The sequence below is a fragment of the Phocoena phocoena genome, chromosome 1 (genome assembly GCF_963924675.1).
Source record: "Phocoena phocoena chromosome 1, mPhoPho1.1, whole genome shotgun sequence".
Lineage (NCBI taxonomy): Eukaryota > Metazoa > Chordata > Mammalia > Artiodactyla > Phocoenidae > Phocoena > Phocoena phocoena.
The window spans coordinates 115,455,696-115,479,003 of NC_089219.1; the positions used below are offsets into that span (position 1 = coordinate 115,455,696).

At 45.5% G+C, this 23,308-nt stretch overlaps 1 protein-coding gene across 3 annotated transcripts in view; it reads left to right on the top strand.

The window, feature by feature from the left end:
* The first annotated feature begins 6,919 nt into the window (after window positions 1-6,919).
* Window positions 6,920-23,308, top strand: part of CADM3 (cell adhesion molecule 3) — a 29,073-nt gene continuing 12,684 nt past the window's right edge. For 2 of the 3 annotated variants that reach the window (XM_065878262.1, XM_065878275.1), the window contains exon 1: window positions 7,047-7,128. In XM_065878262.1, coding sequence (XP_065734334.1) covers window positions 7,047-7,128 — 82 coding nt within the window. Of the gene's footprint in view, window positions 7,129-23,308 lie in introns of all 3 variants that reach the window. The other variant, XM_065878269.1, reaches the window with a different exon arrangement.

Below are 23,308 nucleotides of genomic sequence, written 5' to 3' on the forward strand. Positions count from 1 at the left end.
TCCAGTACATCCATCCACCACTGCCAGAGTTATCGCTCTAAAATGCAAATGTGGCAGTGACATTTCCCTGCTTAAAACCCTTCAATGACTGCTTGTCTGCAGAATAAAGAGCAATCTCGAGCATAAATTCCCTTCACAATCTAGCCACAACAGACTATAGTCTGCTTTGCCTGCTTTCCTGCTTTTGTATATGCTGTTCCCTTTTGCAATACGTTTCATCCTTTTTATACGTGACCAACTCCTAGTCATTTCTTAAGGTTTTCCATAAATTTAATCCCTGCCCCTTCCCTGATTCCATGATGCCTTATATATAATTGTACTGTAGCGTTTATCACATGGTGTAGTAATTATAGGTTTGCCTATCTTTCCTACTGGACTATGAGTTCCTTGAAGGTAAATTTCATGACTTACCTTTGTATTCTCTAGAGGCCAACACTAGACATAACATTTTTTAACATTCACTCCTACTTTATGATTCTAAGAAGTAAGCCATTACTGCCAGATTGGTCTTCATCATCATGAACTTTGCATCCCTGAATGTTATCCTGACCCTTGCATTATTCCTTGCAGATAAAGTGAGGCTCAACAAACAGGGTGGGAATTGGGGATGGGGTAAGAGCAACCACTGATCATTTTGTTTTGTCATTATAAAAATAAAACCTGGGTTTATAAATTTTTTTTTTATAGATTGCAACAAAACAGCTGTGTCAAAACACCCACTTTCAACTAGCATGGTGCACTGCACATAAAAACTCAATAAACTATAAATGAATGAATGAATGAAAGATCAGGGATCTATTCTGGACAAATGATTTTTTGTGTTCTTATACTCGAGTGTGACTATAAAAGGACAAAAATCCTGTTTGACTGTGTTTGTATTAACAAACTGATCAGAATGTCACTGCTCAGAAATTTTCTAGAACTCCTCTTCAGAAACTGCCTTAAGAACCAACATATTAGTCAACCTATAAGCCATTTACTATTACTTTACAGCCAAATCTTGTTTTTGCATTACCCAACATGAACCACCACTTATCTAAAAGGCTTGGATCCCAAAGACTTTGGTTATTTTCAAAATTAAAAGCTAACCTCCAAGGATAAAAATTTTCCACAATTGAAGACATGCAAAAGGAAGTGGAAGGCTCTAAGTCAACTCCAAGAACTACAAAATGTATCTTGAATAAGTGGATGAAAATATGTGTACATGTGTATTAGACTCATTCACCTAATTTGGGACACATTGTATCTATATGAACACACACAAACGTACAGGAAGTATACCAATGAAATCAGTGTGCCCATGCTTCTGGAAAAAAAAATCGGTTGATTAAGCCTATGTGTTTGTAAACATATCATTTCAGCTTAATTCAGCAGAATTAACTGAGAATCTACTATTTTTCTGTTTCTACACTAAGCACCGGGAATAACAACATTCATAAAATATTATTCCTGCCCTCAATGAGCTCACAGTTAGAAGAGAAAAACATGCAGACACACTATCGTAACACAGCGAAAAAAGTGTAACAGTGGAAGGATATATACAATATCATGGTAGCACCTAGCAAGGAGTGATTAACTCTGTGCCGAAGGCTTCACAGAGGCAACGACCCCTAATCAAAGTTTGGATGAATGAACACAAACACAAGTTTCATCAGGCTTAATGAGATGGGCAATCCAGGTATAGACAATAGTATGTGCAAAGACACTGAGGCATGAAACGACATACTGTGTTTGGGAAATTACAAGCCATTTGATGTCGGTGGAACACGGAACGTAAGGGGAGGGATGCGGAGATATTTTGTTGGAGAGGCTACAGATACCCATGTAACTGAGATGTGTATTTTTGTTTGCAGATGATTATGTGTGTCTACTGTCTTTCCAAAATACATCAATCAGCCTGTAGCTGAAAAAACAGTGGCACACATATTTATTACATAATTTTATTTTTGCCTGAATGCATCACAAAAAATCCCCCAGGTCTCTGCTCATATTCGTTCTATTTCCCTGTTATGCTCTCACCTTTTACTCACTTCCCTCCATTTGCTATCTTGCTCCTTTTCCCCTTGTATTGTCTCCTCCCATATCGATCTGAGTCTATCTACAGTCTCATAGGTCATCCTCCTTTCTAATGTCAAGCAACTTCCCTTCTCTCCTTTAGAACAAAGCTCAAATGACCTCTTCTCTAACATGCCTCCCTGGCTAAGTCTAGTGGTTAAACATTGAGGCTGTGTAGTAAGACAAATCTGTCTTTGAAACCTGTGTCTCTCATTCACCATCTTTGTGAATTTGTGCCAGTCATTTGGCTTCTCCAGGCCTTGCTGTCCTCACCTGTAAAATAGGGATGAGGCATACTCTGCACCAGGAGCTAGTGAATATTAAAAGGGATAATAAATGTAAAGAGCTTAGCATAGAACCTGGCACACCCTTAGCCTTTAACAGTCATTGTTAATCGTAAATTCAAATTGTCTAGAGGGCCTCAAGCCTAAGTCGTGCATATATACGGTGATTTCATTGGTAGGTATTTATTTTGACTCTAAGTGTGTTCCTGATACACAGTGGGAGGCGGGGCAGCCGTGCTGCAAAACTCCAATGGGAACAATGCCCCCAGGGGTAGCGCAAGCCTGGGGAGGAGAAGGAGGCTTTTCCTTTTGGTTTGTTTCTTTCCACGGTTTGATTAGTTTAACTGTATAAATACATTACTTTAATGTTTTAAAGTGGCAGTGGGGTTTCTGGGCAGGGAGAATTTGGGCCTTTTTGTTGGTCTGTTTGGTTTCTATCTTGTACCACTATACTTTTTTTAAACATAACTAATAATATACTTTCAAGAAACTCAGTATTTTAGAAGTTATTCTAGTCAGAATTCGGATTTTAGGAAAAGATGGATCAGAAAGTATTTGTTAGCAGAAAGAGAGATGAACATCAACAGGGGGTTTGGATCCACTATTTACAAATTACATAATCTCATCAAACCTTTATTTCCTCATATCTGTAAGGCAGCTGATAATTCCAACCACATTAGGGTACTTTCTGGTACCTGAATGACATACTGTGCATGTAAAGTACCCAGTGCAAAGTCTGGCATACAACGGATTCCCAAAAAATGGTACCTGTGATCATTTTTATTATGTGCAAGTTGCTGTCCTAAATTGGTGGCTTATAACAGGTTAGAATTAAGATGTGGCTTAAAATTAACAATTAAATTGGGGTTGGTATTAGGATTAGTAGTTAGAGTCTGTAATAGATTAGGGTTAGGGTTGAAATTAGAATTCAATTAAGGTTAGAATTAAAACACGTACAAAGGTTATTATTAAGGATAGGGTTAATTAAAACTATATAATAGAAACAAGAAGCAGTATGAGGAATCCTGGTTTAGTTGGGTGGAAAATTAAAGGGGAAAGCAAATACGGAAACCTGTGTAGAATTTACTGATAAAGAAAAAGTCATACAGAGGCGAAGGGTTAGAGGGCAAAGCAGAACCGAGGCAGGCTTCTGAGATTTTTCCTTCAGGTGCTGTCATCCCCCTCCTAGATGAATATGTAGTATTCACCCTACTCAGGCCGAGTTCCTGCCCTCCCCGCTCCCTGAGAGGAGGCGCGTGGGGAAAGGAATGCCCAGGGCCCACACAGCTGCATCCAGCCCAGCACCGGTGCCAGCGCCACATTCCTCAACCCTAGCCACCCAGGCTGCTGCTGAGTGGATAGGGGCACCCAGGAGCCAGAACTCGCCTTCTCTCCACTCCCCTTCACTGTTCCCCCCAGTTTTCACTGTGGTGACCAGTTCTTTAATCCCACAGACAACCTACTCCAGACTTTGTGCAAGTCTCTGGGAAACACAGACTGTATGTCATAGCATTTTAGAGTGCAAAGTAACCATAGAGATCACAATGCAACATGGATACTTTTATTTTACCTGTTTTCAGGAGGATAATCCTTGCAGGTCAGGCTTTCTTTGTAAAATTCTATTCCTAGTGAAAAGGGTGCCTGTCAGATGCTGGGTGCACAGGGACAAAGGGCATTAGAGTGATTATAGGTAACGAGTTATTCCAAATGGAGACATCTGCCTCTGTAGGAGACACTACCCTTTCACTCTGAGATACGCAGAAGTGGAAATTCCTCAAAGAGGACAATGCTGGAGAGTAATGATTCTCCTTATTCCTCCTGCTCCCAAGAGTATATCTGCCTCCTTTATCCAATACCTTAACCCCTCTACCACATACCGGTGTGAACACAGAAAGTCACCTAACTTCTCTGAGTTTCATTTTCCTCATCTGTTCAACAAGGGGTATTAATTAGGTAATCCTGAAGGTCCCTTACAATTCTAATACTCTTTTATCCTATAATTCCAAAAGCCAATGACTGTTTCCTATTCCCAGGGCCTAAAGTGCTGCCAAACTGATGCTAACGATGCAGAAAAGAGAAGGAGCCAGTAGGAAAAGAGCATTCCAGAGTCTCATTTGCTTGCTCTTAATAATCTCTCTCCACAAAAGCTCTCGCCCTCTCCTCCCACCCTTGGTTCTCATCCCAGTGCAGTTACAGTAGAGGGTGGGGACAGACCAGCAGAGTCGTTAGAGAATTAAAGGACAGGCAGAAGGGGATCACGGCAGAGTAGCAGATGGAAAAGGTGATTAGTTACAGGAGCTTGGGACCTAATCCCACATCCTGCCATCCCAATCCCACCCATCCCCACTCTCATTCCCCCCAACACTAACCTGTCCTCTCTTAATCCCACTTAGATGATCTCTAAAACTTCTTCTAGCTCCAAAGATAATACTCTTTATCCATCAAGACTCTTTAACTAGGATAGCCTGATCCTTCTTCTCCGAAGCCATATTCTCTCTTTGAAAACACACCCACTCGTTCCTTTTCTCTGAAGGACTAAACTCATGCCAACCTAATCCCACCTCTGTCAGAAGGTCCAGTTTTCCCCTTATCTCCCCTCCTGCCCCACCCCATAGTCCAGTCTCACCTCTCTCTTACATCCAGGTGTCTGTATCCCTCAACCACACTCCTCCCGCTAGCTTTGCCTCTCACAGATTTCAAGGTGTCAGAGAACCCCCAGGGAGGCAGAGAACCCCAGGGCAGTAGAACAGTTTGGAGTCACTAAGATGTGTCAAGGTAGGCAAGTCAGTCAACCCAAGGTGGTCAAAAACTCTTACAAATAATTCTTAATAAACACCCAGACATTCAGGAAGTGTTCAAGAGGTAGGCAGAGCTCTTCTCCCAGAAACCATAGATAAACTCCACAAACAGCGAGAAGAAAAACAGAGGGGCAGCTTTCTGGCTATCCTCAAGGGTCTTCCTGGAGAATATTCTCTCTCATCCTCTCCACCAGTGACTAACATTCATACAGAGCTTTACTGATTACTAAGTATGTTCCACATCCTTGAACTTGAGTTACTAGGTGACAGAGACATTAAGTCCATCACAAACAGCTGTGAAGCCTATCTGAGAGGAGGAAAGATTACCTAAACGTTGAATATTAGCACAGTGAGGTACAGGCAGTTCAGAGAGGGGACTGGTCCAGGGCTTAGAAGACAGGCACCCAAATCCCTCATCTAGGGACAAAATTGGCCTCCCAAGATTGGATGGCACTTTAAAAATCATGATTCCATGCCCTAGCCAACACTTGTGTTTTCTACTATTAATTGTCAGTATAACCTTGGGTAGATCAATTCATACCCTTTGGATCTCAGTTGCACCTGTGTAATAAGGGATTGGACCAAATATTTTCTAAGAATCCTTATATACATAAAATTCTTTGATTCAGAGATTCTAAAATGTAGGAATGTATTCCCAAAAGCTAAGTTTGAGCAAAACTGACTCAGAAGGATCTCTTTCTGAGATGTACCAAGACTCTTCCAGAGAACTTCAATCACACAAAAAAAACCCAAACCCCAGGGGGCTTGGCACTCATGAGCCAAGAGCAAGTACAGACACCCCGCCTCTCTCATTCATCTTATATCTGGCCTCAGGGGCAAGAACTGCATTAGCCACAGATGCACTGGCCCTTAAGAGGGCAGCTTCCTGAGGGTCTGTAGATCGGATCATTCACCCAGGAATCTTACTCACTAAAATTTGAGAAGGAAGGACAAACTCCTTTGAAATATTAAGAAGAAAAATATTGGGGGTAAGGGCTGGGAGTAAAGTGGGGGAATAGGAAGGATTAAGGGGGGAAACCACTGAGTTGCTTTGTAGGCAGCTTGGTTGGGCAGAGTCTGAAGGGAAGTCACTGTTTTCAGATGGGGAGTAATTTCTTTGAGGAGGGATTGAGGGAAGTGTTGATTCCCATGGCCTGGGGGCTTGCTGGAAGATGCCTGTCAAAGGAAATTGCCCGGGGCTACAAGTTGTTACTAGGCGTAGAACTAGGGGCTCATTTGGTCAGAGGAACTAGGGATGTTAGTGCTTTGGAGATTGACCAGGGTAACTGGTTACCCATGGAAGAGATGTCCCTGGGCATACTGTTGATAGGGGAACCCCAGGGCTCCTGGGGATCCCGGGTTGCCAAAGGAGGGAGGGCGGGGCAGGAGGATCTCGGGCTAGTGGGCACACCCTTACCCAGGCGGGCAGTGGCCGATCCCGCCAGTTGGCCCAGGGCCCTGCCCGACTGCCCCCCTCCCTCCCTCCACCCCAAGCCTAAGAGGGGTGGGCGCCAGGTCCCACTGCTGACCCAGCTCTCTCCCTCTGCTCCACGCCCGAGCCGGGCTGGTGGAGCTCCCGAGGGAGAAGGTGGAAGGCACCACGACTGCGCGCAGGGGGTGCGTGAGGCGGGGGGGCGTGGGGAATGCGGCAACCTGTCCCCCCCGCGACCAGCCCAGCCCCCGTCACCCCCCCCTCCACCTCCAACCGAATGGTTTGCTCCGAGCGCCCTATTTAATCCCCGCGACTGCAGCAGCGCCGGCTCCCTCCCGGTCCCCGCCTCGGACCCGGGCTCCGAAGCGGCTCGGGGGCGCCCTTTCGGTCAGTGTCGTCGTCTACTCCCTCCCCAGCCCCAGCCCCTGGGGACCCAGGCTCGCCAGCGCCCAGCCAGGGAGCCGGCCGGGAAGCGCGATGGGGGCCCCTTCCGCCCTGCCCCTGCTCCTGCTTTTCGCCAGCTGCTGGGCGCCCGGCGGGGCCAACCTCTCCCAGGACGGTGAGTGAGGGAGGGGGCGGCGCCAGGGGAGGGGGGGTGGGACCGGGGCGGGGGTTCCGACCGGCTGCGGGGGCGGAGGGAGCCTGTTGGCTTTGTTTGGAAGCGGGGGTTAAAGTCGCCAGCCGCTGCTGATACCCCTGTGTCTGTCTCTGAGCGTCCGTGTCTCTGTGGATCGTGGGGTGTGCCGGGTATGCCCCCTCCTTGTACACCGTCGAGTGTGTCTGCGTGTGCAGTCGGGGTTTGGGTCTGTTATAAGCATCCCGGGGTATGGATGTGTTGATGTCCGTGTGTGTGTCTGGGTGTGCGCGTCTGTGTTGGTGTCTGGTTCTGCGTTTCTGTGTCAGTATCTGTGTGTATGTCTGTGTCAGTGTGTGTTGGGGGCGGAGTGAGATTTGTCGCTGTTTCAGTCAGGGCGTGTGTCGGGTGTTTGTGTATGTATGTCTGGAGAGGTTGGGTAGCCAGTGCAATTCCCCCAACTGCTGTATGCAAACATTTCTGCTCCCCAGCCCGTCCCCACCACCCGCGGCAGAGCTCCGAGTGGGCAGGGAAGGGAGCCTGGGTGAGGCTCTTGAGGGGGGCGTGGGCAAGGAAGTGGGGGGCTTCTTCTTGGAGCAAAACAACAACACTGGGCGGAGAGGGCCCCGGGATGGCAACATCCCTAGCGGTGGCAGAAGCTTGTAAAAGAAACCTAGATGAGAGCGGAGGAGGGGGATGGGGGGGGGCAGTGGGGAGAGGCTGGGCAAAGGGAAGGATGAAGGTATTTGGGGAGGAGGATGCATAGAAAACCCAAAGCTTTCCTGGGCTAAGAATTGATTTTCCAAATTTGGGGTGGGGTGTCTTGCCTAGCCTCCTCTGCTTCAGTCAGTTTGAGTCAGGAACTCAAACCTTCTTGGGTTTGTCACGGTAGAAAGATGAAGGAAGGCGGGGGGGGGGGGGGGGGGGGGGGGAAGGAGGCGGGGCCAGGGGTGAGGGGACTTGGGGCCCCCTCCTGCCCTGGACTGGGCTATGTAGGTCAGCTCTGTTGGGGCACCTCAGCTTTCTTAAAGGCTGCTGACGATTAATGGGGTGTTAGGGGGCAGTTTGTAGGGAGACCAGGAAGGGAGCCACAGCTTCGAGCCTCAGGTTCCCGGAGGAGGGAGGGCAGGCTGTGAAGGGACCAAAGGAATGCATCCTTCGGTCTCCTCCGCCCCTGTGTGAGGCAGGCTGGGCTGGGGGAGGGGAAGAGGGACCGGGACCTCTGCAGAGCCAAGGGATGTGGGGACAGTGAAGGGGAGGGTGGTGGCTATGCCCGGCCAGATGCCAACGAAAAACAGAAAGAACCGCAGGGGAGGAGAAAGGGGAGGCGGCTCCTGGGTGATGGACCCAGTGGCCAGAAGGGATGGGCACAGGGCGGGGCGGGGGTGGAGAGGGGAGGGGTTGAAACTGGGGATGATGATGTAGAGAATTTCATCTGAAGGAAACAGGCGAAGAGCCAGGGTGCTGGAGGAATAATTGCTCCATCTCGCCTGACCTGCTCCCCCAGCCCTGTCTCCATCATGATAAAGGAGTTTCTGCTGGTATGAGGACACTGGGGATCTACTACCTACAGCTGGCTGGCTGAGTCCTTCTACTCTGTACCCATTAACCCTCCCCAGGGGAGTTACTGCCCAAGTCACCATAGAGACAGCAGCCCCTCCTCTCCCCTGTGTGGAATCCCCCTTCCCCAGAGGACTGTCCTGATGACCCTACTCACTGAGGAGGTGAAGAGAGTCCTGAGGGAGGGCAGGCTAAGTGCAAGGCAAGGAGAGGCTGCTGGGTGTATGGACCACAATAACGAGTCTCTACTAAGCCTTGACTTTCAGCTGCAGCCCCTGGCCTTCCCATCCTGGTAGCTGGGTTTAAGAGAGACAAGCATGACCCAGACTGCCCCTGTTCGGCCATGGGAACTGATGGGGCCACGCGGAGACCTAAACAGAATGAAGTCATCCCAGAAAGCTGTTAGCTCAATCCTAGGATGTAAACATTGGAGAAGAGAGAAAATCCATACCCTGGCCAAGTCTTTCTTCACCAACTGAACTGTTCTTTCTTGGTCTTCAATTTGGGCTCCAGACCCCCCCCCCCCCAACTCAGGCTTTAAGGTTTAGAGGAAGAGAAATGCTTTATCCATATATATATATATATATATATATATATATATATATATATATATATATATGAGCAGTGGCTTGAGGGAAGAGTGGAAGGCAGTAAATTTTGAATGGAGAATGTCCGGAGGAGGGGTTGAGAATTTGCGGATGGGGAGGGAGATCTGTTCCCAAGACAGAGTCAAATCAAGCATCATTTTCCTTGTAGAGCATCATCTGTGCAGACAGTGGACATATGTCTGGTTGTAATGTCTCAGGATGCACTGATGTACAAGAGGCACAACCACATGTGATCTTCTATCTAAATTAATTCTACTTCTTAGCTTCAGGATCAAAAAAGACCCACTCTGATGGGGGAGGTGGGTGCATAGCTTTAATGCTCATGGGTGGTGATCCTAAGGCCATTCTGCCCAGGATCATGAAGAAGGTGTGTCTAGTACCCCTGACTTGGCCTGAGGTCCCTGGGCAGGGAGCTAGGCAGTATATGGCTTACCTGGTAACATTTGACCAAAACAAGAAGAGACGTGGTGTGAAAGTTTAAGGACAAGATATCCTAATACACGGATGCTGGAGTGGTCAAGGGTGTATGGCAGAGAGGCTATTTCTATTTAGAATGAGGAAAACAAACTTCATATGCTGCTGGGGTATACAGCTCCCTGAAGTACAGCATACACTTTTTTTTTTTTTTAGGTTTCATAAGGCTGAACAGGGATTGAGAGGTTGGAGAAGGGCAAACAATTGTTACCTGAACCCGGCCATGAGTGCTGTGGCTAGAAACTCAGGGATGGCTTAGATATTCAGAGTTTGCCACCTGCCCCTTCTCACGTTTCTCCACTAGTATTGGTAGAAGTTGGCAGTTCCAGCTTTGGGGGATACAAGGCCTGTGAACTTAATGTATTCTGTGCTTGTCTTTCTGGTGAGCAGCTCAACATTCAACGTTGTAACCAGACTTCCTTGGATTCTTCCTTTTCAAGTTATTTCCAGCACTCTGTGAGTTGATCTAGTGCAGAGACAGACAGGTGGGCAGCCTCACTTTGCTTTATACCAGGATGTAGCAGTTTAACTTTGGACTGCACTGCCTCACACATGAATATCTTTCCCTTCCCAATGACCTTCTGTCCACTGCCATCCATTCTGCAGCCCCCTGGCCAGGTGCCCAGTGCAGAGATCATGCCCAGTGTGCTGGAGAAATCCAGCAGGCATTCACTCTAGAGCTGCCCACAGATCTGCTTGGCAGACCTACTCCATCCAGTTTCTGTTCCTAGTTGCAGCTGTAGCTGTTCTGTTTCTGTTCCTGTTCTCTTCCCAGTTGCAGCTGGGAACCCCTGGGAAGGAGATGTTCTCCCTTCAGACATGTGCATTTTCTGGCACAAAGAAGTTGAAACCATCAGAGAGACACGGGTATCATACAGTCTGTCTGATATGGGGTCCAAGCTGTGGCATATCAGCTGCCTATCCAGCAGTTACACCAAAGATTCTGTCCTAAGCTCTCCCTAGGGCTAGGCAGCACTGTTGGTTTTAGTAGTTTCTTTTAGTAAAGTGGTTTTCTCACTTTTATCTTTAAAGATGTGAAATTCCTTTATCAAATAAATAAAACAGATCCAAGGAGAATTACTCTTATTGAAACAGATAAGACCTGGAGCCCTCTCACCCTTCTTCTTGGCTTCCCCTACACTCCCCCTAATCCTTAAGGCATAGACAGAGGTTCTGCCACATACAGTTTGAAATCCTCTGCCCTAGACTAACAGTAAATGAGACAGCTCACTACCCTTAGGTGTCTTCTCTCTCTCTCTCTCTCTCTCTCTCTCTCTCTCTCTCTCTCTCTCTCTTCTTCCAACTGAGGAGAAAAGGAGGGCCAAATCTAATTTCAAGAGCGCCTTGTTGGAGACATTCACTATTCACTTGAAGAATGACTCATAGTTCTGCAGCCATAAAATTCCACAGATGGCATCTTTTTGGTGCTCTGGTCACTTTGAAACAGCAGACTAAGTAGTTGTGCCATTGCTCTGAAAATCCTTAGATCTGATTTTGATACCCCTTGGTATTACTACTACTTTCTTGCAGTCCAAATAATATATACAATAGAATCAAAAGCTGCTTGTCCTTAGGTCACAAAAAAATAACCTAGGAAAAGATCCATCAGAGAAATAATAAAACCCCTGGGGCTGTGGCTAGTCACATTCTTTGTTGTTTCCTACTCCAACAGAACCAGCCCAACAATCCCTTTTTTGTCATCTATTTCTCAGTAATGGAATTTCACTGAAGGGTGGTAATCTAGCCTCCAGGTTCTCCATGAAAGCAAGCTGTGGACTGGACCAGCTCCTTACTGACTACTGAATGAAAAAGCCAGGGTATTAGATAGTTTTGTTAATTATATCTTCTCCTTTCATTTTTCATGCTAAAAGTTAATATTTCCTGTTTAATCATCGGCCATAGGTCAACGTACTGGAACAGTTTGTTTCCTGGATAAGGTCATGTCCTAGAAGTCCATCCATAAATTCCGAGAATAGCCACCCTCATGGGAATGCTTATAAGAAATAGAGAGAAACAAACCACCAGAAAAGCAAGCCTTCAGAAAAAGATTCAGGGTCTCTAAGAACTCAGTCAAATTAAGAACAAACACTCCACGTAATTGTAAAATAGAGGAGAACAAGTCTCTGAGGCCAAAGATCTGCTTCTTCCTCTAGGATCAGCAGCAGAGATGATTCTTTACAAGGTCAGAACCAGCTGATGCGCAGAGGTTTTATAACCCAAGTAAAAACCCAATCCAATCCTATTATAACAAGGAGATCCATCCATTCTAGCACTGAGAAGTCAAGTTGTCAAGAGTCTTGAACACATGAAGCTGCTGAGATTTTTTACAAAATATAAGCTCATTAAAGCTACATATTCTTCACGGAAGCAACAAGTACTGAAAGAGAGAACTATCTGTCCCTTTACTGAAATCCCCCTACGTCTAAAGAGAGTGGCCAAATTTCCCAGCTAACACAGAGGCCTCTAAGTCCTGAGGACAATACCCTTTTTAAGAGTCATAATCCATTCCATTTTTCTGTGTATGATCAAGACTGGACGATTCACAGCAATTTGGGGTGCCTTAGAGCACCCGGACTCTGATACATCTCATACTCTATCTGACTGTAATACACATTTTGGTTTCCTCATGCCTAGCGTGTCTCTGAGGGGACACAGGCTTTGTGGTGCTCTTTTTCCCACACTGAAGGATACTATTAATTTCATGCATAATTGGTTGTAGCAACTCAAAACCTCTTCCACCACCACTGATACTAATGTAATTTTCATAATTACTGAGGCTCATGTTGACAAACTCAGTCTGGTGGCGGTCCTCACTTTTTAGCACAATCTCTTGGTTGTATGTGTGGCAGGTTCAAACAGAGTACTTCAGGAGGCCTTTGAGAGCAAGTGATGTGTGTGGTGTGATCCTAGCAGAAGCCCTGACGTCTGGCTTGAGAGCTGGCTGCCTTAACCTATGATCCTGGTCGCCCTGTTCTTTGTGGAACAAACCACAGGTGCTTTGAGCTCTCCATGGTGCTAGCCCCTGACAGGGACGATCCAGGCTCTTCTTGCTGCTCTCCGTGGTCCTGCTCCCATCCAAGCTCCTAATCTCTTTACTCTCTACACTGCAGCCCTCAGAACAGGGCTGGAACTTCCCTCCCCCTACCACAAACACACACATGATCTTGGTTATGATCCCTGACCTGCTCCACCAGAAAGAGGTAAACAAGACCTGTAGATATAGATCTGGAGAGTCTTCATAACCACCTAGTCCCCTGTAGGAAGGGGACAGAAAGAGCAAATAATAACTGAGGTTGAAAAGAAGTGTGGTTTGCAGTGTTCAGGAGACTAGGACATAGAGTGACCTCAAATGGCCTCAAAAGAACTGAATGTTTTGCCATATATGGACTCATAGATTTAAAACAGAACTACAAATAGTCGTGGTTTAGATTGAGACAGCATTGCTCATATACTATAACCACATAGACACTATAAATGTGGAATGCAAAATGAGTCCTACTCAGTTTATGAGCATGTACCTCTTAACACCACTCAAACTGGACTCTGCTACTCTTTTGGGGTATCTGCCAATGATCCCAATGAGAATGCTCAGCCCCTGCCAGTCTGAGACTAGACAGTCAACATGTTCCTCCCGTCACATCAAAGCTACACAAGCTTCTCTTCCCCTAAATGCTGATTTCCCCATGTCAATTTTGCATAATAGTTCATATAAGAGTTAACACTTATGAATGACCTACACCAGAGTGAGGCTGGGGAAACAGGTTTCCAGAATTAATTTCCAGGACCCCTCTTCCATTTCCTTATTTGATACAAGGAGAAACTTCATTCCTCAGGGACAGGTAATGGAAGTGATTTATCTCCATGAGCGAGCCTTCAAGAAGACAGAATTAGGGTTATGGTAACAGCTGGAGTTTCTCCCATCTACTCATCTCCCTGAGACCCCGTTCTCATAAAGAGCAGACATGTTTCTGAAAGGATCCTAATGCAGAGACTCCAACATTTTTTTCAAGATGTGTATCATTCTTCTATGTGAGCTCTTACCTCTGGGATTCTTTAGCCCTCTCATCTCTCTCCATCTTTCTCCTGGACATCTCCAGGAGAATAAGAAAGCTAAATAATATAAAGAACTAAAATGTTGTTTTCTCTAAGGATTTATTTTTCCTTACTCCAGCTAGACCTACACTAATTGTGTATTGATTGCTAATTATAAGTACCTTTGGCTCATTTACGTCCAGTTCAGGGTCAGAAAGGTCAGATGCATCACCTCACCCTAGGGAAAAAAAGAAACAGAAATGAAGGCTGACATCTCAGCCATTCATCTCTAAGCTAGCCATTACTTAGTTCTCCATTTCCTTCCTATAGTCCCAGGTGTTAGCAAAATAGGATGGAGAACTATACTTCCAATAGCAGATTTCATTGGGAAGATGCAGATCCTTGTTTCTTGTGTTCATTTTTCTTCTGGGACCTGGCTCTTTGCTTCCAATTTGGATTCTAGAATTCCAGCCAAAGCCTCAGACAGAGTAAAAAGCTCCAGAAGGTGAACTGGTTTATTAAGTCTCTGACTTAAATACCCGATACTCCTTGGAAACCCAGCAAACCTCTAATAAATACATCGATGACAAGTAACTTAAGACTTAGCCTAGCCTAGGTCAGTCTTTGAAGAGCCTAGAGTCAAGTTCTCTCATTATCATAAAATGAGGGGCCCGTTTTACCATCTGCTCCTAATCATTTGTCCCTCAGCAAATGTAAACTTAACAGTGAGACAATTATACTCACTTGTTCTTACTAGTTCTTACTCTAGTTCTTAAGGATGAGATATTTCCAAACACATATTATATATTCCCTCCTCTAATCTCCATCCTATAATCTCAAACACATATAAAAACCACCATCACTAAGCCCATGGGCCTCACACATTCTCATTTATCCTCAACTGCTGCTTAATGCCAACTCCCTTCTGGTTTCCAAGCCCCGGAGTCCAGTGTCAGTGACAGATGGACTGAGCCTCAGCCCTGGGGAGAAGAGGATTCTGGCCCTCTCCTGGGGAGTTTGAGCAGGAGAGAGAGCCTGAATTCTGCTTTGGGGAGGATCTCTGAGTTTAAACCATATGGTTTGCTGGACATTAGGGGTTTTGATTAATAACGGGCTTGTGAAAAGGGCTCTGTATCTGGGTCATAAGAAAATGCTATGTTTATGACCAAAAAAAAAAAAAAAATGAAAACAGAGATACAAATAGTGAAAATTGTAGTTGTCATGTGTGTAGTGAGGGACACATACTGAAGGAGAAAAAGAGAGTCACCAGGTTGGAATATATGTGCATCTTGGGGAACAAAATCGAATGTGTATCCACACTGAAGAAGGGACTCTCAAGAAGATTTAAGGAGAGGAGCTCTTCGGGTCAGAACAGAATTATTTGCCATATCGGGAACTGTGAGGTCTGCAGACTTGGAAGAATGTGTCTATCTCACAGAACGGTTAAATTCCCAGAAAGGCCCAAAGTAAGGCTAATTGAAGAACAACCTGCCGAAAAATACATTTTTAGGTGAGAAAAGTGAAGGGCAGAGACTACATCTCAGCTAGGACTGGCAGAAGAGGGGAGCCCAGAGTAGTGTGGGTGTGTAGAGCAGACCACCTTTTTCGCCATGTGGACTTCCTGATCACTGCCCTGAACCTGTCATCCACACCCTGATTCTGATGACCCAGTGAAGAGAAACGAGTCCGTAAAATGAGAGCCGGCCGAGATGAATGCTTTCTTGCCTGACTTCTAACAAATTAAACTTTTTCACAGCCTTGTTATCCCGCCACACCAAGCCATCAGCCTGAAATATCTAAAGTGCCACATTAAAGAGCAAAGAATAAGATAGAGCTTGTTGAGAAGGGAATGCATCCATGCACTCGAACAGGTATGGAGGCTCTGGAGGGTTAGGAGCAAGGCTTTGGCACCTGGTTGGAGATTCCTCAGGGAATCTGCTCTTTACTTCTCCCCAGGGTCCCTGGGCTTTCCCTCCCATTCTCAGTCCCTATTTTCTCATAGCTAAACATATTTTCCAACAAGTTAAACTGAATTATGCTTTCATTTACTCCATGCTGACTCTGTTATGTATCCTTTCCTAAGTACTTTCCTAAGATGGGGTGATTTTTTTCCCCAGTTCTATTACATACGTGTGAAAGCAGCTAGATACATTTAGGGAAAGGGTATAAAAGTGCCTGCATTTGGTTCAAGGGACATCTGAGAGTTCAAAGTCTAGACTCCTGACTCTATTGCATTAGAATACAGACTCCAGGTCATACCTGTTGTGATTTCTGAGTATGTGAGCGTGGTGGGAAGGGAATGAGGAGATAGGGGTAAAAGGACACTTCTAAAATGGCTCCAGGCTGTCTTCAACTGGAGTGATTTCATGCTCTATCTTAGGGACTTGCTTGAGAAATAACTGATGAAAGTCAAAGCCCTGCACAGAACCCATGCTCCTAGCAGCCCTTACTGAGCCAATCCGTTCTGCTGTGTCTCATCACCTCCCCGCAGCCTCTTAGTACAGAACACTAGACACTTGTCTGGAGCACAGAGCCCAGTCCTAGAAGGTAGGTGCTAAGGCGAGGAAGGGACTCTTTTGGGATTAGATCCCCTTCCGTTCTGTCTCCCAACTGCAGTTCTTACTACAACACAGTATTGGCTCCAGAGGGGCTTGTTTTTGTTGGGGGCCAGCCCAGGGCTCCCTCCCAGTGCTAATGCACCAAGAACACTGACTCAATAGCAAATCAAAGCAACAGCTGTCCCCACCTCCTTCTCTGCCACCCACTTCCCAGTCTCTGCTCCTCAGAATCTTAACTAAGTCTCCGAGAGCCCCCCCTCAGCCTACTGCAAGCCCACTTCTGCCTCCAGATTTTTTCTCTCACTAGCTCAAGAATAGGAAAAGCTCCTCTGCGTTTTTCTCTCTTCGAGTCTCTGTCTCCCACATCACAATCAGGGTAGCATCCTCCAGCTCTCCACCACACAGATGATAGCACGCACACGTACACACGGCCTGTCCTTCTCATCACCCTTTTAACTCCTAAAGGGCATGGAAGTGGCTTCTGCCCCATGGCCTCCTCTTTTGAGAGAACCGGAATCTGCCATGAAGACCCTGACATTTGTGACAATGCCATTCTTCGCACCTTCAGGGACTCCTTCCTCATCTCACCCCAACTTCTGTAACCTGCCCGGCATTTAGTAGAGTTACTTCCCTTGAGATCTAGGGTCCTGGGGTTCCACACTACAATGCACAGGGAGATGGGAAGCAGGAAGAGTGGACGTCACTGGAAGTAAAATCACACTGAATGGCAACTTAACTTCCAAATTAGCTAGTTCACAGGACTGCTATCAAATGGCAACGAGAACAGAAGACTGGGGTTATAACCACAGCTCCCACTAGCTGCCTGTGTGACCATGCTTAAGTTTCTAAGCCTCTCTGAGCCTTGGTTCTTCATCTTTTAAATGGGAAGTTTGCACTAGATGCTACTTAAGATTCTCCTCAACTCTAAAAGTCTATGCTTCTAAGAATCATAGACGGGAAAATATTTTAGGAAGAATGAGATGCAGAAAGAGAAGGCAAGGAATTACTGAACTTTGGTAATAGGGAGTCAGAAAGGACATCAGTTCCATCCTCTGTCTAGAAGACTCAGAAAGATCTTAGGAATAACCACCTCTGGCCATTAGGGGTCAGTAGAAAATGACTAGAACATGCAAATTGACTGCAGGGTTTTAGCAAACATAGTTACTCACGGCATCTTAAACTTGTATACTTTTTTAACATTTGGATATAGGAAAACATTTGGAATAACTGTTTTTTTTTTTTCAGTGAAAAGAGGGTTAACATCAAGATGTGCTTTTTGTTTTAACCCCACCCTCACGTCCACCATAGGCAAGCTAGCCAAACTAGCCAAGTACCCTAAAGATTCCCTCCTCTTCATTCAGCCTAGAAAAGCTAAGCCCCACACCATTCCAAACCCAGGAAACAAAAGCCTTTCATTTTCAACAACTGCTTAGGATGGAACCAAAAGGTATCTGCCTTCATGCAGTAATAAACCTGTTTGAGCCCAGATCCGTCCTTTCTAAACCTAAATCTCTTGGATCATCTAACAGAATAGGATCCCTGGTTCTATAAATCTGTACCTCTTGGCCACACTTTACCAAGCTATGAGGCTAATCAGTATAGTAGGAACTTCTTACAGGGAAGGTTCTCTTCCCCACCCTATTCACCTTCCAGTTTCACTTATATCGTGTACGCCTCCTGGGAGAGTAAAGCTACACCCAGAGAGTAGTGACTTCGGACCCAAGAGGCTGTTGGGAGCCAGAGAGAAAGTAGATAAACAAGACTCCAGGAGGGAAAGCCAGACAGCAACAGAAATAATGGAGGGAGGGAACACAAAGGAGCAAGGCCTCAGCAGCTCAAGCCAGAAAGGGTGGAGGTGCCAGCGAGCTGGAGAGAAGGCCTAGATCAGGGAGGCAGGCAGCTGAAGCATGACTGAGCTGTGAGGCTCTGAAGTGGATGTGAGCCGGAGCATATCTGAGCTGAGCAAGGAGATCCTTTAGGGGATCCTACTGCCTGTGAGGGGACAGGGGCCTGCCCTGAAGAGCAACAGGAAAGGAAGGAAGTACACCTGAAAAGACAGACAAGCCCCCATGACAGAATAACTCTTACCTCTATGGCCCCAGCTTTCTTTCGTCTGACCACACTATAACATTGGGAATGGAAGCGAATTGGGAGCTTGGGGAAGACAAAGTTAGAAAGGAACGTAGAGCAGGAAGTGAGAGAATATTTTGACACTCCTGCCCTCAGTGTCTCAGACTAGGAAACTACACAGTAACTTCCGCAGAAGTAGCATAATTCCTAGCAACCTAAGAGCAAATGTAGAAAATTGAGTTTAAAGAGAGTCCTTTGTGATCAGGGTGTTGTGCTCTAAAGTTACTCAGGTCAAAGTAACTCCCCTCCCAAATCTTGGAATTATCTATTAAATAAGGCCTCAGATGAGACTGGTCCACTTTCCTCCAAATGCGGAAGCAGACATTCACTGCTAAAGAAAAATGTGGCTCTGCACGTAAAGAAAAGATTAAGGCGCTGAGTTCTACTTCTGATTTCATGGCCATTCTCTTCAGTGTGTGATCGAAATACATATAAGAATTCACTGCATAGCTAGTGTTAGGGAAGAATCAGAGTGAGATCACCTGGTCAGGGAGCCCAGTGATGGGGGTGGGTAAACCATTCTAAAAGTGGGTCCCTTCAGCACTCTGGGCCACAGCCCCCAATGTGTTTTTCCCTTGGAGATAACACTCCTCCACCCACCTGTCATGGTAGTCGTGAGGAATAACAAGTAGGCTGGGATGAAGTGTATTTTTAACTCTGGAGTTAGAGAAATGCTGAATCATCACCATCACCATCACCATCACCATTACCATCACCATCACCATCAACTCCTACTCGGGGAGTTGGTGTTTTCTATAGTCTGGGAAGTGGAGTTCTGGACCCAAGCACTGGCAAGGCCAGCAGCAGTTATGCAGGGGAGCTCTGTCCCCTTGTCCCATCATCCCACATGTGCACCCGTGACCCTGTACATGGCCCTAAGGCCCATGCAATGTAGATTCCCGAAACAGACAGGGCAGGGAAGATACATAAACCAAGCAATAAAGGGTTATACTGACATATAAACTTCCTTACTAGCATCACTTAAATTGGAAGCATAATACATTTTTATTCATTTGAGTTACTCATTTATTTATCCAATAAATATTGAGCACTTACTATGTGTGAGGTCCTGTACTATGGATGAAAAATGAAATCAGAGGTGCCAATGTATGCTTTAAAAGGCACATTAGTAAGTCCCTGGTTCCCACCTCTGCTACTCTAATATGAACAATTAATCAGAAGGAAATCAGTGGGTGAAAGGGCTACTTTGTCCTTTAAAATGCTGGGAGTCTTACAGCTACTGGAACCCATGAGTAAATAGACCAAGAATTAAGAAACCCTCCAGACAACTGAGAGCAAATAAGAAGACAATCTTAGTTCGTAGCCTAGGTGCTAGAGTGCTATGAAAACGTGAGGGCATTCTGTTAGTTTTAACCAGACACGTCTATTGCTGGGTTAACTGAAGAATCATCCCAAATTATAAGGCCTTTGGGGTGAGCCCCCAAAGATAAAGATGAAGACACACCAAGAAATCCAATTAAAAATGTAATTCAGTGGATACAAATCACACCACCACCACAAGCACCCATTTCCAACTCGCTACACTGTTATTTTTACCATATTGCAGGTAAGCGTTGTGAATTTTGTTTAGGTGAGCACCCCCAGGCCAGCAATGCAAGAAGGAATCTTTCCACCTATAACCTCTGCCCTCCCCCACCATACACACACACACACACACACACACACACACACACACACACACACAGCACATGTTCCTGCAAAGGGAGGCAGTGTACTGAAGATGTGCAGAAAGTCTGGGCTTTGTGGTCAGAGAGATCCAAGTTTATCCCAACACTTATTGGATGCATCATATGGACAAGTTACGTAACTTTTCTGAGTCTTAGTTAGTCTCTGAGTCTTAGTTAACTCATCCTTAGCATGTGCATAATAATACCTATTAAAGGGTTACTCTGGAATAATTAGAGCACCTTGCTTGGATCATGACACACAGAAGGTAATCAATAAATAGAGATTTCCACCCATCTTGTAAACTTATAGAGCTTCAGCTTCTAGATGATCTACCCTCTTCCTTGGCCCATTTCTTCCTAGCCTTTTTGGTTTGCTATTTCCTCTTCACTGGCAGATTTTGAACCTAGTTCTCACAGTTGAAGATGTTAAGCATCTTTGATTCATTTATTAAATAAATACTCATTAAGCACCTTCTAAGTGCAATATGCTGTATTAGGGCCAGTACCAGATACAGAGACGAATCAGGTATCAACCCTACCTGCAGAATCGTTAAAATTTAGGAAGAAAGCGAAACTTGCAGTACAAAAATTAAAGAGTGATGCGTGATTTAAGAAAAGTAGATAAAGTGTTGTGACTCAAAAAAAATCAGAAAGTATTTCCATCTGAGGCAATCAGGGAATCAGGGGAGCCTTCTTGAAGGAAGTGCCACAGAAAATAGGCTTTTTAGGGCTTAGATGTGTGAAGATGGGTGAAGAGCATTATCAACAGAATGACTGTGGGAAAGGGAATGTATGCAGGAAAGGAAAGGGTTTATAGAAAGAATTCCAAATAGTGTCATATGTCTGGGATATGGGGTGAGTGAAGTAAAGAAAAGACAAAGCTGAAAGACATATTGGCATCAGACCGTGCAGGATGTTATAAGCCAGGCTAACAAATCGGGATATCATCTGCAGACAATGGGAAGTCAGTGAGGGTTTCTAAGCAGGGAAACAATATGACCCATATGACTGGAGCTCTCTCTCTTTATCTGTTTTTCAATGTGACTAACCTGGGCCTCCCCTTACTAACGGTCTTGTGGACTCAAAGTCTGCATTTCCTTCCAATGACCCTGCCTGAGCAGAACTGTCATTATTTCCACTTCAAAGTGCACGCCACCTTTTCAGAGCGCTCTTAAGTTTCCCTTTCGAGTCTGCATCCATTGAGGGAATTTATGCTGATGTCACAAACAATTGGCAAGCTCTAAATCCAAAGAACAAGGCTTTCACATTCCATTCCAGGTTATAATTTCTGCCATTTATCCATGTTTCTGTGAATAACATTATAATCACTCATCTGCACCCAGGGGAGTGGCTCTTCGGAATTTATCATTACAGGTATACAATTTTATAAAACCAGCAAGATAACTTTCAGGCATATTAACAGACAGTTCTCAAGAGGAGACATGAGATCATAAGTACTTTGGAGAATTACAAGGTAAAGTATCACACCCAGGAGGAAAAAAAAACACCCAGCGACTTCTTAATCAGTTTCTTAAAACACAGCAAACTAGAGTGAGTTCCTTGTAAACCTACAGAGACAATACTGTATATCAAGCATATCCCCAATACGCCATTTATTGGAGATTATTTGTTTAGTTATCAGACCCCTCATCTAAACAATTCAGTTTCGTTTGAATGACCGACATCATCATTTCACTTATTCATCCTATTCAGAAAAAAAAAAAAAAAATGCCAGCATAATGCAGGAGGAGGGGAGGGATGAAAGGAATATAAGCAAGGAGAAAAGCAACTGAGAAGAAGGCAGAAAACAGCACAAATGAAATAAGGAGCAAGAGAATGAAGACTAAACCTATGCTATCTGGACAGAAGACATGCTCTGCCTGAATAAGAATGGACACGGCAGAGCGCCAGTCGTGACTGAATGAATTTTACCAGAGCCAATTAAATGTACTGAGAGCCCACTCTGGGCTAAGTGCTGAAAATACAAAGATGAATAAGGGAAGGCTCCTTCTCTTCACCAACTCTGAGTTTAGATGAGGAGGCCGATAACTAAACAAGTAAATTGCAATACAATGGCCTGAAATGCTACAAGAAACAGGAGATGTTGGAAAAGCTTTGAGTGCACCACCAGCAGGAGAAAGAGGATCCTTGAGAGGGTGTTACTTGGGTGCCTTTAGGTAAGTCACTGAACCTCTCTAAACCTCATCTCTAAAGAGTGATTCTATCTGGCTGCCTCTCCCTCAAGGTTGTTTTGACATGAAATGAATTCATGATTGAAAATCCACTCTGCAAACTGAAAGCCCTGTGCCAGCGTAGGAGATGGCTATTTTATCCATTTGAGCAAAGGTCTATTTAGTGCTTACTTTGCGCACTAGGTACCAATACTGTGGTGTGGGGCACTGACCCCTCTCTGGCTTCTCCCTGTACCTCCACCATTCCAAGCTTCAGCACAACCAGTTTAGCTTCCCACTGTGTGTGGAAGTGCCCACAAACAGACGACCTGCAAAATACCGTGAAACACTCACCATCTTCCGGTTGCCTCCATTCTTGATGTCCACAGAAGGCAGCAGGGCGAGGGCACCCAGGGGGACTCTCTGTTGGATCTGAGCGCCCTTGGCCTCTTCCTGGCCGCCTTTCCTTCTCCCATCCTCTTGCCTCTTTCACCAACACTCTCCTTGTTCGCTTTCTTGCCTACTTCTACCTGTTACAGATACTTTTTTTTTTTTTTCCCCCACTGCTTTACTCCCCCGCCCCATTTGGGCATTAGCGCTTCTCCTGTTCGGGAACAGAGTCATTTCTCAAACCTCCTGGAGCACGTCTGAGGAACAGTGGAGAGGGGAGGCGTCTCCTTGAAGGCCAGTGAACCTCTGAAGCTATCTTAGAGCCCTATCCCGAGGCTAGGACTCTTTCTAACACCCTCTCCCTTCCCCCATCCCTTTCCCTTCCCCGGTACTCCTTTCCCTCCCTCCCCCACTCTCTCCTCTCCCTCACCCTTCTTTCCCTTTGATTCTGCAACTCTCTTCCTCGTCCCCTTTCTTCTCGTGGACCCTAAGACCAACGTCCCACTTACCTTTTTAGTCTCACACCCCTGCCACCCCGTACCCTCCCCACCTCC